Below are 14490 nucleotides of genomic sequence, written 5' to 3'. Positions count from 1 at the left end.
GTTTGTTAGTGCTGCCTTTACAACTTCAGGAGGCGACTAAAATGCTTCCGTTGTGGAGCAGATAAATTTGGTAAGTTTTGTTTGAGTACATTGTATTACTCAGATACTTTATTTCATGATCATAAATTATACATATGCCTTTTCTGCCAGGATGGGCATCTCTTGTCATGTCATTGTTTTATTATTGGATTAAATGATTTCCCCCATATTTTTTCAATGTGAAGATTCAGAACAGGAGGTGCCACCTGGAGGAGCTGAGGCTGTTCAGTCTGTGGATTACTACTGTGATAGTAAGTCAAGTCCCATCTCTGAAAGTTTCTGTTATCCTGTGAGTTTGTTGGCCAAGGCATCTGTCCTAAGAATATGCCAACTCCATGTCTTGTACAGGAGTTATAGACTTGTTCAGAGAATTATTTCTCTTGTGAAGTGAAAGAGGAACACTTGGTCAGTAACAAGATTCAAAGCTGCAGAAGCACACACATGCTTCGGGTACAAGCAAGCTCCGAATTGTTGCTGTAACAGCTGCAATAAGGGGAGGAATATGTAATTATTTCTCTACATGTACTTAGGCTTTGTTACATTATAGTATAGGAACTGGGTTGAGCCAAAAGCTTCACAGAAAAGTGCATTTCTTTTACCATGATTGATAATGAATCGTTGGCACTCACCTGAATGGTCATTCTCCTCAGATGTATGGATTGTATCTGAGGATCACGGGTTATCACGACCTACTGCTCCGAGACAGGGCCAATCAGAAAAATCTTCCTAGCAGGAGGGAGGGACAGCCCCCTCGTCCTTCAGTCGATAAAACAGCGCTTTGATGCTCCAGGTAATACCAAGAAAACACTGCAGAACAAGAGAGGAAAGCAACGTACCCACAAAGCAAGGAAATATAAACATAGATAAGAATACCTCAAAAATGGTCCAGCAAACTAGCAGAAACGCCATGCTCTAAACCTAACACTGAACTACCCCCTCGAGGAGGCAACTAGCCAGAGGAGGAAAAACGCCACCCCACAGAAATACAGGGTACAGTGGAAGAGGACAAAAAGATGGGGAGCAGGATCAGACAACACAACCCAGGTGGGTCGGATACAATCCATACGTCTGAGGAGAATGACCATTCAGGTGGGTGCCAAGGATTCATTCTCCCTCAGACGAGGATTGTATCCGAGGATCATGGAACATACCCAAGCTGTTACTGAATGTGGGTGGGAAAAACAGAGGGTCTGATCCTATGAGGGGACTACCCACTACAACACACGCCGAACAAAGGACGCATCGGCAGAAGCCCAATCATGTATTTTGTAATGTTTGACAAAGGTAGAGAGGGAAGCCCAAGTGGCAGCCCTACAAATATCGGCTGGGGAGCCAAGGTAGAGAGGGCTGCAAAGGCAGCTGCACTCCGAGTAGAGTGAGCAGTAATGCCCACAGGGACGGCCTCCCTGGCTGTAACATACACCAGCTGAATGGTTTGACAGATCCAGCGCAATAAGGAGGAAGTGGAAACTTTCCTGCCCAGCGAGCAGTTTCGAAAGGAAACAAAAAAGGACTCAGAAACCCTAAAAGGTTTCGTGCACCATAAATAAATATGTATCGCACAACGGACATCCAACTTGTGCCAGTCTCTCTCCCTAGGCGAGGAGGGACTGGGACAAAAGGAAGGAAGCATCAGCTCTTGCGCTCTGTAAAATAACAAGTTCACCTTGGGAAGGTAGGTTGGGTCTGTGCGTAGCACCACATAGTCTGGAAAAACCAGACACAACTCTTTTCTTACTGACAGGGCACCAAGATCGGAGACCTGTCGAGCCAAGGTTATGGCTATAAAAAAATAAAACCTTTAAGGTAAGTATACGCAAAGACACAGTTTGCAGTGGCTTGAAATAGGCCAGCCTTAGGACCTTGAGCACCAGGTTGAGATCCCAAGTGGGAAAACGATGGATAGGGGGAAGCTTCAAGACCGCCGCACCCTTCAGAAACTGCTCTACATGGGGATGCCCAGCCATAGAAGGAACGCCTGGAACTTGCAGCATGGATCCGATAACAAACAGCTGACGATGTAGAGTGTTGGGGCTTAGACCTTTATCAAGGCCCGCCTACAAAAACCCCAGAACCTGCATGACCGAAGCAACCAAAGGGTCCCCTCACGAGGAGCCACACCACCGAGAAAACACCCGCCAGGTAGATTGATATACACGGACCGTAGATGGGTGCGTAGAAGCCAAGATGGTGTCTCGAACTGCAGGAGGGTAGCTGCAGACTAGTAGGGATTCCCACTCAATCGCCAAGCATGAAGATTGATCCACTCTGGGTCTGGATGGAGAACAGGACCTTGATGGAGATAAGACCGACTGTTGAGAGGCAGAAGAGGCTCTATTGACAGGGCAATCAGGTCCGAAAACCAGGGCCAACGCGGCCAGTGCAGAGCCACAAGAATGACTTCTGCCTTTTGGTGACGGATCCATTGCACCATTCGGGGCAGAACAGCAACGGGCGGGAAGGCATAAACCAGGCCCCGGGGCCAGGGGGATAGCAAGGCATCCGCCCCTGGGGACGGGTACCTGGAGAAGAACCTGGGCACCTTGGCATTGGCTGGGACCGCGAACAGGTCCACCAGGGGAGCTCCGAACCCTCAAATGATCATCTGGAAAACCTGATCGTCCAGAACCCATTCCGCCTGGTCCAACTGAGAGCGGCTCAACCAGTCTGCCACCGTGTTGTCCACCCTGCTGACGTGATCGGCCTCCAGTGAACACAGGTTCCTTTCTGCCCAATGCAGCAGGGTCTCGGCTTCACACATCAGTGCCCAAGACTTCATCCCCCCCGATGGTTGAGGTGTGCCTTGGCCGTCGTGCTGTCGGTGCGGACCAGGACATGACGGCTGCGAACTTCGGGAAGGAACTGGACAAAGGCAAGCCGAATGGCCCAAAGTTCCAGTCAGTTGAGTGACTGGAGCCATTCCCCTTCCGACCATCGACCTTGAGCAACCAGCCGCCCGCAATGACCTCCCCATCCCAGAAGACTGGCGTCGGTCGTGACCATAACGCAGTTGACCAGGAGAAAGCTTACCCCCTTGTGAATAGCCTGAGACATCCACCAATCCAGGGAGAGCCGCACATGAGGGGTCAGGGGTATCCTGAGACTGGACCTGGTCATTACCAGTTCCTGCACTGGTGGGAGAAGCCACTGGAGGGGTCGAGAATGGAAACGTGCCCAGGGCACAATCCCAATTGTGGAAACCATCAGACCCTGCAACTGGGACAGATTCAGAATGTTTGAGTGAGGACGAAGCCGCAGCCTGCGGCAAGCATTGTATAGTTTCCACCGCCTTTCACTGGTCAAATGAACAGTTCCCTGTGTCGAATCGATGACAGCCCCCAGATGCTGAACCCTGGTTTGGGGAACAAGGGAGCTCTTCTTGAAAATCACTAGAAAACCGTGAGCTGCTAGAACCGCAAGGATCTCCTTGACCTCCCCTGGGGCCTTCAGACGAGACGGTGACCTTATCAAAAGGTCATCTAGAAAAGGATACAGATGGGATCCCCTTGGTTCTCAAGTGCGCCACAAGTGCCACCATGATCTTGGTGAATACTCTTGGCATAGTCGAGAGACCGAAGGGGAGAGCCCAGTACTGATAATGAGCCTCTGCATAGGCGAAGCATAGGAAGTTCCTGTCTAGTGGATGGATGGGGACATGGAGGTACGCCTCCTTGAGATCTACTGAGGACAGGAAATCCCCCTCCTGAAGAGCCGTTAGAATGGAACGAAGGGTCTCCATCCGAAAACACCTCCCTCTGAGGAAGCAGTTGACAAACTTTAAATCCAGGATGGCCCTCCATTCTGCGTATTTTTTTGGCACCGAGAAGAGAATAGACTCCATGCCCCACGTCCGCTAAAGGAACCTGCTCGATCGCCTTGATGCTGAGCAGATAGTGGATGGCCTTCACCATCAGGGAATGCTTGAGTGGATTGTGTGACCGAGGGGAGGACAGAAAGTGGTCCGGTGGGCGTGACAGAAATTCCAGGCTGTAGCCGTGAGAGTTAGTGTGCTGAATCCAGGCGTCTGCACACATCTTCAACCACTCCTGTGCAAAGAGACCCAGCCGGCCACCCACTTGCAGCCCCGGAACAGAGTCATTGGGAGGTGGGACGCTTGAACTCAGACTTGGAATACTGGCCTGACTGCTGGAACTTCGATTGTGGGCGGTCTCGGGTAAAACCTTGGGACCTGGACCAGGTAGACTTGTCCTGTTTGCCCTGCCGGGGACGAAAATTAGACTGGAACCCCCTATGCCCATAACTGCTGGAGGAAGAAGAAGGAGAATTAGCTGAAAACGGCCTACGATCCTGTCGCTGCGCTGAGGAAGGCATCGCCTTCTTCCTATCCTTCGTCTCAATCAACACCAGCTCTAATGCCTTGCCAAACAGCTTACCCCTCTTAAAGGAAGAATTGGCCAAATTGCTCCTCGATTTTTGATCTACTTTCCAATTCTTAAGCCACAAGTGGCGCCTAACTGTAATGTCACAAGCCATGGCTCTGGCCGATAATTGAATGGCATCAAGAGAGCTATCAGCCATAAAGGCAGAGGCCTTGCCCAACTTGTTGAGGCTCTGCCTAAGGGCTACTAGTTCCAGCGGAACCAGGGGCAGAATTTCCTTAACCCAAAGGACTGAAGCCTGAGCAAATATAGAATTGGCCACAGAAGCTTGCACAGAAAGTGCAGAGGCCTCATGTGACCAGCGTAAGGAAGCATCACATTTCTTGTCCTCTACATTACACAACACCTCATCACCATCTCTGGGAAGGACTGCCCCAGTAACAAGGGACGCAACCTCCTTATCCACCAGGGGGACCTGGAGTTTGTCCATTACTGCCCTGGAGATAGTATAAAGGCGTCTGACCCCAGGCGGAGGGCCCTTGCTCTCCATGGGCTGGTCCCATTCACCCTGGATGATATCCAGGAAAAGCTGTGGACAAGGCACCACCACCTCTGGGGTTTTGAGGGATGGGAAAACTGCTGGATCCCCTTCAGGAGTGTCCTGAGGGGCAGGCACCAACCCCTCCAGACGCAGAGATTTATGTGCCTTATGGAGGAGCACTGGGAAGTCTGCCTGACTAAACAGCCTATAGGGGGCCTGAGATGGCGACAAATTTCTCCCCTCATCGCCAGACAGTTCCCCCTCCTCTCTGTCGGAGTCAGATTCATCAGACCGCTCTCCACTGCCCCCAGAGAACAAACTGGGTGCAGAAGGAGCAGGTCCCTGCACTGTGGGGTGCAAGGGGACAGGTTAGGGGGTCCCAACTCTTCCCGCGAGAGCCCAGAGGTGGATGGCTGTGGTACAGGACTGGCAGCCGTTCTCGCCTCCCGCCCACTCAAAATGGCAGCTGCGGTGGCGGGAATCTGTTGCACCAAATCGGGAACGAGTTTCTCGAACTCTTCTGCCACCACCTGCCTGAGAAGAGCAGCAAAACTGGGGGGAATTTTCTCGGCCGCTCCTGAGGGCGCCGGTTCCTGAACTGCCGCAGAAGGGCGGGAGCGTTTGGCGGGCGGCTCACCTGGCAAGGAGACCCCATGCAACCCTAGCTGAAGAACCCCATCTGCCGACTGACCACCGAGAACCGAACTCCCCTCCTGCAGCGTTGGTGGGGAATGGGCCATCCCACTTGACTCCCCCTCAGCTTGAGCAGATACTGGTGGCTGGGGCTCCTCAGCCGCCTACAGCACGATGCGCTTGGCCGTGCGCACTACTGCTTTCTGCTCTTTTGAGAGCTTCTTGCCTTTCTTTGCGGGGGCCCAAGTATTGGGTGCGGGTGAGGTAGCCACAGCCCACTCGGCGTGGCATGTCACCGTGGCCACCAAGTCCTCAGAGAAAGGGAGAAGCCTCCCTCTCACAGTGCGAAGGTTGGGCTTCCATCACCCTCCAAATAGCTGCCGTGAGTGCTAGCAAGACTGCGAGCATGCACACTAGGACAACCGTCTCCCCGAGATCCTGACTAGCCCAGTACAGCCAAGGGAGAATGCGACAGAAGGAACAGAACCTAAAAGAGTACGACAACCATCCTATGGAGCGAAGCGAAAAAAGGCACCTGCTTGGAGTGAGACAGGGCGAATGACTGAAGGACGAGGGGGTTGTTCCTCCTTCTTGCTAGGAAGATCTTTTCTGATTGGAGCTGTCTCTGAGCAGTAGGTCGTGATAACCCGTGATCCTCTGATACAATCCTCGTCTGAGGGAGAATGGATTGAAGATATAATCTAACTGTGTAACACCTTTTGAGCATTTTCCCAAACATGCGTATTATCATACCAGAGGCCTTTCTTACTTTATCATGGATTTTGTGTGCCACCCCCCAAAAATATTACCTGTATATAAAATAGTTATTGTAACAACTTTCATTTTTCTCTTCCCAGCACTTATTCTCCGAAACATAGCTCCTCACACAGTAGTAGAATCAATCATGACAGCTCTGTCACCATATGCTTCACTGGCAGTAAACAACATTCGACTAATCAAGGACAAACAGACGCAGCAGAATAGAGGCTTTGCATTTGTACAGTTGTCTTCGGCAATGGTAAGACTGTATTCTATTTCACTTTGATATCACATTTAATGTATGTCCATTCAAGAAATAAAAGTCTTGTTTCCTAATAGTATTTGCTTTTGGAGAAGTAGTAGAAACCCTTGGGGTGGGGATTCCATTGGGTGGTGTTGTGTTGAAATACTATGTACATGACTTATTAAATGAAGGCCAGGATATTAATGACCTTTAGCCCTGAACAGACACCTTTTAAATGTGATGGGGAGTCTTCAGAGTTCAGTTATCCATCAGTGTTATGGGCTGTGGATTCCCTTTTATGGAAAGAAGCACACCATTACCAGTCTTTGAACTAAAGTTGTCATGGTTCAGTGCCCTAGATATAATTCCTTCTCAGTGGTAACTTGTTCTCATATTGAGCTTTGTCCCATATCAACCATGATCTTCTTTCTAGGACGCTTCTCAGCTATTGCAGATTTTGCAGAGTCTTCAGCCACCTCTGAAAATAGATGGCAAAACAATTGGTGTGGATTTTGCAAAGAGTGCCAGAAAGTGAGTTATACATTGCTGATCTTCCTCTATTAAAAGATTTGTCACATCTTGTTCAAAAGATGTAGAATTGAAAATGTATATGCTGCTTTGTTACACAATTGGCAGGTTTAAATATTGAGTCTCATGAATGGAAGACTTATTGTCACCTGGTGTCCTCTTCCTAGCTGCAGAGGTCCCTGATCCCCAGAGGGAAATTGGTTAGGATAGAGGAAAGAAACTATTGTTAGGGTTTTGGAGGAGGTGTGGCCTTTTGAACTTCGTGGGCCACAGATCAAGCACCATAATTTACTTGTGCCTGAAATGTCACATGTGTTGAAGCTTTTTGAAATATCCAATAAATTTTATGAAAAATGTATTTATTTTCATGTTTGTACCTTGTTTCAGGGATTTGCTTCTCCCAGACGGTAATCGTGTCAGTGCTTTCTCTGTTGCTAGTACAGCCATTGCTGCAGCCCAATGGTCATCTACTCAGGTAGGAGATTTAGCAGCTGTTTGAATATTCTCTCTCAGTGGAAGAGTGTACCTATAGGTCAGGTTGGTCCTCCTACCTACTCCCAAGACAGGGCCAATAGCAAAGCAGCTCAGATATCCCATGCAGGAGGGCATACCCACTGCTTTCCAGTTTCTGCCATGTCTAGCTCCAGAGCAGGATCCTCAGTGCATTGTCTGTCCCTGTGTCTCTAGGAGAGAAAAGACGAAGTGCTGCATTAGTCAGCTGGGATTTTCGCTTTTAGCCTGCCAAACCTCATTTATTCGCTGGGATGGTGGAGTGTGAAGGAAGCAGCGCAAGAGAGACTTCCCTTTCAGATGAGTCTGCCTCTTCCAAATGCTGTGAGCTGTGCAAATCTCAATTGGGGGCCATGGTTGCACCTTGGAGTCCCTCCACTTCGGTTGGGACAGTCTGCCTGAGGTTTTCACACCATGTGGAAGAGGCAGCTGGAGGGGTACAGGCAAGATCAGAATTGTCACAGCAATAGCTGCAATAAGGGTGTCTCATGAGCCAGCCAAAGGATTTCCCCACCTTTTTGGTGGACTCATGAGTTCAAATGGAGGGGGCTGGAGAGGCTTGAGGGAGGAGGGGTGCCTGGCTCTCCCCCCCCCCCCAATCAACTGGGTGGCCTCGAGTCCTGATCAGAGCCCTTGCTGGAGTGAACGGTGGCCTCTCGGTGTCTCTTCAGTGGTGATTGCCCTTATCTGCAGAGCCAGCACTGCAGAGTCAGGGAGGCCCTGAGGCTTCTATAATCTCTTATTTATTACATTTCTACACTGCTCTGGGCAGTTTACAAACTAAAAACAAAATATAATCATTAAAAAATCAGATGTGAAACCATAAAATCTGAACGATTAAAATCCTGGAAGGCCAGACCAAACAAGTCTTAAGGGCTCTCTTAAAGGCCGATCGTGTGTTTAACCCACAAATTTCTGTGGGGAGTGCATTCCACAACCTAGGAGAGACTACAGAGAAAGCCTGGTCCTGAGTCGCCACCAAACGCACTGGTGGCATCTGGAGACAGTCCTCTCCAGATGACCCAACATGTGGTGGGGATCATACAGATGATGGCGTTCTTTACGGTATATTTGTGAGCGCCTTGAACCCTGGGGCTGTTGGGTGCTACTAAGACTTCACATTTGATGTATCCCAATTGGGCCACATTTGCTGGCCCTTGGGAACTTTACGGTCCTTCTCCAGGCCTTCAGGGCAATTGAGGGACTGCCTGTGCACCTAACATCACCTGCTGTGTTCACGACCAATTCCCCACCATTGCGGGGGAGAGAGATTATTGGGCTGCTGCTGAGCTGGAAGGGCAAGCTGCGGTCTTTAGTTTGCTCTTATACCTTCTTTGGAAGAGGGGTCTTTGAGCAAGTGGTTCCTCAGTGAGGGCCAGACCCTGAACTCCCTCATGTTAATTGGGAGAGGTTTTTGCATGTCCTGACCTATGGATACACTCTTGCACTGAGAGAGAATGAATCACTAGAGCTTACTTGAAAAGTCATTCTCCGTGGGCAGGAGCGTAATGGGCCTATTCAAGTTCAGTATCTGGTCTGTTTGGGTCTTTGCTTTCTGCTGTTGGGCAGTTTCCTTTCTGGGGAGGGGCTGTCATCTGAGGTACTGCGCTGGTCACAGCTCATTCCTTAGGGGGTCGGTCCTTCCCTTGGTTGTATTGTTACTGTTTGGCTTGCCAGTATTTATTCTAGTTGTTGGCTGTTTGCACCAGAGAAATTCAGTAACCTGGGAGCCTGGAGGGCAATGAGTATCCCCTCCTATATGGGATATCTGAGCTGCTTTGTTGTTGGCCCTTTCTTGGGAGCAGGACCAACCCGACTTAAGGATACACTCCTGATCACTGAGGAGAATGACCTTTCAGACAAGTGTCAACGATTCAGTCTGCCTACTATATTTAATTAACTTCCTCTTTAATTTGTAGCCTCAGAGTGGAGAAGGTGGCGCAGTTGACTTCAACTACCTCCAACTAGGACAGGATGGATACACCCAGTACACTCAGGTACATATGAATAGTAGCAGTATAACACTTTTACATTGCTAGGATCTTTTACAACATAAGGCTAACTTCATGGTTTAATTCCTTGCATAGTGTTCCCAGGATTATCAGCAGTTTTACCAAAATCAGGCAGGAGCATTGGACACAGATACAGCTACAGTATCAGGTACCAGCTTACTTTTTGTATTACAGAACTGAAAATTCTGCTTCTCCTTGTTGTTATCCATGATCTGAATTGAATAGCTTCATTTTGCTTTGGCTCGAACCAGTCTTGTGTACATTCCACCCAGTTGAGCGCTGTTGGCTTCCCACCATCTGCATCCATCACGAAGCCAGTTCTGACGTTGCCTGGCCAGACAATGAATAAAGTATTATTATTTAGGCATTGCATTTTGTAGAATGGTGACTCATCAAGAACTGTTAGTAGTCTCTAGTTTGTTTGTTTTTAATGTTTTGGAATGTACAAACAAGGGTGGGTGGTGTGTGTGTGTGTGTGTGAGAGAGAGAGAGAGAGAGAGAAGATATTTCTTAATCTAGAAAACCTGTATAAAGTTCTTGGAGGCTGCTTAAGAGGCCTAAGTCACGAAACCAGCAGATGAAATGATAGAACTGTCATGGGTACGGATTTGATCAGAATATCAGCAGACATTTTCTGTTGTTAGAGTTCCCTCTGTGAAGAAGCTGAGATTCAAGAATAACATGGTATACTCATTCTCTGTTGGTGAAAAGGGGCATCCTTAACTCCTCCTAAAGGTGAAGTGTGTCGTCAAGTCGATTTTGACTCCTGGCACCCACAGAGCCCTGTGGTTTTCTTTTGGTAGGAGGGGTTTACCATTGCCGCCTTCTCCTCAGTATGATATTATGCCTTTCAGCATCTTCCTATATCGCTGCTGCTCAATATAGTACCAGCGGGGATTTGAACCAGCCTCCTACGAGCCCCAAAAGGCAGAGCCTTTGCTAATTAGCCAAGGCTTTAAGAGCCAGCAGAAAGAACCCCACCAATTTTTTCTGCCCTGCCTGCTCCAGAGACAGCCACTCCTTGGGTAATCTCTTACCTTTTTGAGGCTTGTGGGTTTTTTCTTTCTTCAATATTACTTCATTAAAAATTGATTCCTTGTCTACTTTCATCTCCTTTATGGCATCTTGCCAGGCTAAGGCAACTAGAAATCTTATTTTAAAGAAGATTTAAAACTCAGTCAAATGAGCAGCTCAAGCCACAGCCTTGGCTGGTTTATCTGGGGCCTCCCCATCTGTGGCTACTAAAGGAAGCTCTGAGAGTGTGATTTGGTCCTCTCATTCGCTTACCATTTGCACAGCAGAGGGCTAGCTCGCAGCTTAGAGACTCTGAACAGAGCAAAGAGGAGAGTCTTTTGGAGATTGAGCCCTCTTCTCCATCCTCCATTAATTTTTACCCCCAAGAGCCTCCTGCTGGGCCTTTCTCTACAAGCTCCAGTCTCTCAGCAGCAGGGAGCTCTGAAAGACCGCATGTGCCCAGAGAGCTAAACGTCTAGGAGCATGCTGCTGGGAAAAGGTGCCAAAAGCCAACAAATGCCTCTGGGAAAAGGCACGGAAATGCAACAAATGCTGCTGCCATCTGCTGATCCAGTGAACCAACTCTTGTTACTTGGTGACAGAGACCTTCCAACCCTTTCCCTAGCCCTGCTGACTGCCCTCAGCGCCCACCCACCCCCATTCATCAGAGGAAGTGGTTGTGCAAGGATTCAAAGCTCTTATTAAGTAGGGATGTTCCTGGAACAGCCACTCCACGTTTTGGAGAGGGTGGGGGAGGGTGCACTTACCCCACCGCATTCCCCCTGCCGGTGCTCCGTTGTATCAAAGCCCCTTGGGGCGGCAGCATGCCTCCCTTGCTGCCTCGTTGCTGTCCTCGGCTGGAAGTACCAGGCGTGCGTGCAACCATTGAGTGTGCCCGCGCCCGTCTGGTGTGCGTGCACGCGCTGGGCACAATCACTTGCGGCCAAGGACGGCAACGGGAGTGAGGTACGCTGCTGCCCCGAGGGGCTCTGATACAACAGAGCACTGGCGGGGGAAATGGGGCGGGAGCACCCCCGCCACCTCCGAAAGCCAAAACAGCCCCTATTATTGAGTTCCAGGATTTAAAGAAAGATTTGGTGAGGGGCAGGAAGAGTTCTAGGGAAAGGAAGTATTCCAGCCACTATTCTTCCCCTCTACTTAACACTCTTCAGCATCAGCTTCCTCTGCTCATAAAGGGAACGAGAGTTCCTTTTAGGGAACTCATGAAAATAATCAGGGCTAACAGTAAAAGTCCTTAGAAAATTCCAATTGGGATTCTCTTGATCCCCACCCTTTTCCATGGTAGAGGGAGGTCATCTTCAACGTGATGGTTTATCAGCCTCTGCTTGCTTCAAGACAGGACCAATCAAGTTTCTGGCAGGCTAGTAGCTAGATTAGGCAGCTGTCACTCAATCTCCAGTTCCAGTCCTGTTGCGTTCTGTTAGACAGCTCTTGGTTTGAGCTCTTGTTCTACTTGCTGTTTTCAGGCTAATTCAGGCTAGTTCTTTCCTTTATTCTTCTAAATGGAATTTACTAAAGTGATTTTTAATTTACTAATTGGTGAGGTCAAATTTGTTTTATCTTTTTATTTTCTTGGAAATTGACTCTATTGATCACAGTCAGGCATGTCTTCAACTTAGGCAACATGCTGAAAGGTTCCCTTTCTGAGGGACCTTTTTCAGAATCAAGAGGCAGAGATCCCAAGAGGGGGATCTCCTCAGTCCCCAAGAGACCCCATATGGTTTATCCTCAGCATGATCGCGCACCTTGCACACTGACCAAAGGGGCTGGGGCTTCTAAAAACATGATTAATACCACTGTTTTTTCTGCCAAGCTGCACACAAACAAAACAAAAAGGGGTGGGGAAGGTAGCAAGAACAACCAAACATCTGAAGGAGGCTGAGGGGGCTAAAATGAAAAGGAAGGCTATATGCACCTCTGGAGTGGGGGCTCCCCTCAGCGAGAAGCTGCAAATTCGGGTAGTTTGCAAGCAGCAGCCTTCCTGATTCCCTCCAAAAGCTCCTGCTGAAGCTCCCATCAGCCATTTTGAATATAGCTTGATATAGTTCTGGCTGTGTTCAAGGTGTAAACTTCTAGACTGACTTCATCTCAGCCATCATATAAAGGGACTGTTGTGTTTCCTAAACAGAAGTCCCTTCACCATATCATTCCTTTTCCAGACTGTTTTCCGGAGATGATACTAACAGAGTGGAAACGGCTAGCTACAGCTTACTGCACCCAGGCCACGTTTAATAAATATTATACTCTCCTTCAGTTCACTATGAAACAGATTAAGCCTCTTGTGGTAGATACTCCAATTGTGGCCTTGTTCAGTGGTGCCATCTTACCAAAGGATGGTGACAACTCCCTAAAGATCAGTCAAATAAAAAAGCAGAAACTGCCCTCAGGAAGGCACAAGAGGCTAAACCATTCGAGCATCTTCTGCTTCATCTATTTTTTCCAGAGCCATTGTACTGTGGACCACGGAGCTTCTTCACCACCTTCTGACTCAGACAGGCTCAAAAAACCAATGCTAAACATTCAGAAGACAGCTGCAAATTTGGACATCTTAAGTTTCTCTTTCAGGGCCATAGCCTCCCAAGTTGTGGCCACACATCACCTTTGGCTTAAACACAGCAGTAGATACCACCTCCTGCGCTAATCTCGCCTCGGTCTGCTGTTTGAAGATGACACACTTAAGGACATTCTGGTGCAAATGTGGGATAAGAGAGAGAGGCTCTTCCTTCAGCCCCTAAGAAAGAAGAATACAGACCCCCTAGGACATCATCCCTTTTTTCATGCCCTTTTTGCTAGAACTGCAGATTCAGAGAGAGAGACACACAAGGGCCAGCGTTTCTCCTGGAACAAGCAGTGCTTCCAGTCCAGATCGATAAACCAGTCAGCTCTTCGTTCCTCTCAGCCTTCTCAATCCCACAGAGGCTGACAGAGCTCCTTACACTTCACCAGTACAAGTAGGAGGATGGTTTAGAGCTGCTTTTTGTGAGTGGGAGGCCTCAGACAGATGGTTCCTCATCATCCTGAAGGAAGGTTACATCATAGAGCTCCAAAAAAGTCCAAGGGGCAGGTTTTTTCCTACCCCAACTAAGGCCCCCAGCTGTTTTTGGACTACAGTTCACATAATCCCTAGCCACAGTGGCCAATTGCCAGGGATTATGAGAGTTGTAGGCCAACATCTGCAGGAGCGCCAAAGTTGAGCAGCCCTCAATTAAAGCCATAGGAAAGATCCCTCTAGACCAATGAAGAAAGGGTTTCTACTCCATTCATTTTACCATTCCCGAGAAATATGGAGATATCAGAGTGTTATTAAACATAAGACATCTCAACAGGCTTCTCAGACTCAAAGGCTTCACATGGAAATATTCAGGCTTTTCAACCATCTGACTTCCTGGCATCGATCAATGTGGAGGAAGCCTATTCACCTGGCCAGTCACCAGCTACTCCAGTTTGCCTACAACAGAACTCACTACCAGTACAAGGCCCTTTCCTTCAGCCTAGCTCAGTCCCCAAGAGTCTTCAACAAGCTACCCGTGGCAATCATAGCCTTCCTCAGGAAGGGTATATTTGCATACACATATTTGCATACTTGGGCAATCACTACTTGTATATGACAACCATATACTTCATATATTTGCATACTTGGACAATCACTAGCTTGCCTAGACATTCAGACTACACTAGGCTGCGTTCAAGAACATGGGTACTGCATCAATCTGGAAAAGAGCCATCTACACAGCAGTTGCTTCACCTTGGAGTCATCGTCGATTCAAGACTATCAAAGCTCTTCCTCCCTTAGGAGAAAATCCACAAGATTGTCTGTCTAGTCCAGTGTTTCTCAACAGCCGGTCCGGG

General features: G+C 48.6%; 1 protein-coding gene across 1 annotated transcript in view; it reads left to right on the top strand.

Annotated features, from left to right (window-relative positions):
- RBM5 (RNA binding motif protein 5) overlaps positions 1–14490 on the top strand; it is a 42870-nt gene that overhangs the window by 9529 nt on the left and 18851 nt on the right. Inside the window, exons 8-14 of the mRNA XM_053293812.1 lie at positions 10–70; positions 225–290; positions 6411–6571; positions 6990–7087; positions 7472–7559; positions 9514–9591; positions 9682–9754. Of these exons, the coding sequence (XP_053149787.1) occupies positions 10–70; positions 225–290; positions 6411–6571; positions 6990–7087; positions 7472–7559; positions 9514–9591; positions 9682–9754 (625 nt within the window). The remainder of the gene's footprint in view (positions 1–9; positions 71–224; positions 291–6410; positions 6572–6989; positions 7088–7471; positions 7560–9513; positions 9592–9681; positions 9755–14490) is intronic.

The sequence above is a fragment of the Hemicordylus capensis genome, chromosome 2 (assembly GCF_027244095.1).
Source record: "Hemicordylus capensis ecotype Gifberg chromosome 2, rHemCap1.1.pri, whole genome shotgun sequence".
NCBI lineage: Eukaryota > Metazoa > Chordata > Lepidosauria > Squamata > Cordylidae > Hemicordylus > Hemicordylus capensis.
This window is presented reverse-complemented; position numbering and strand designations above follow the sequence as displayed.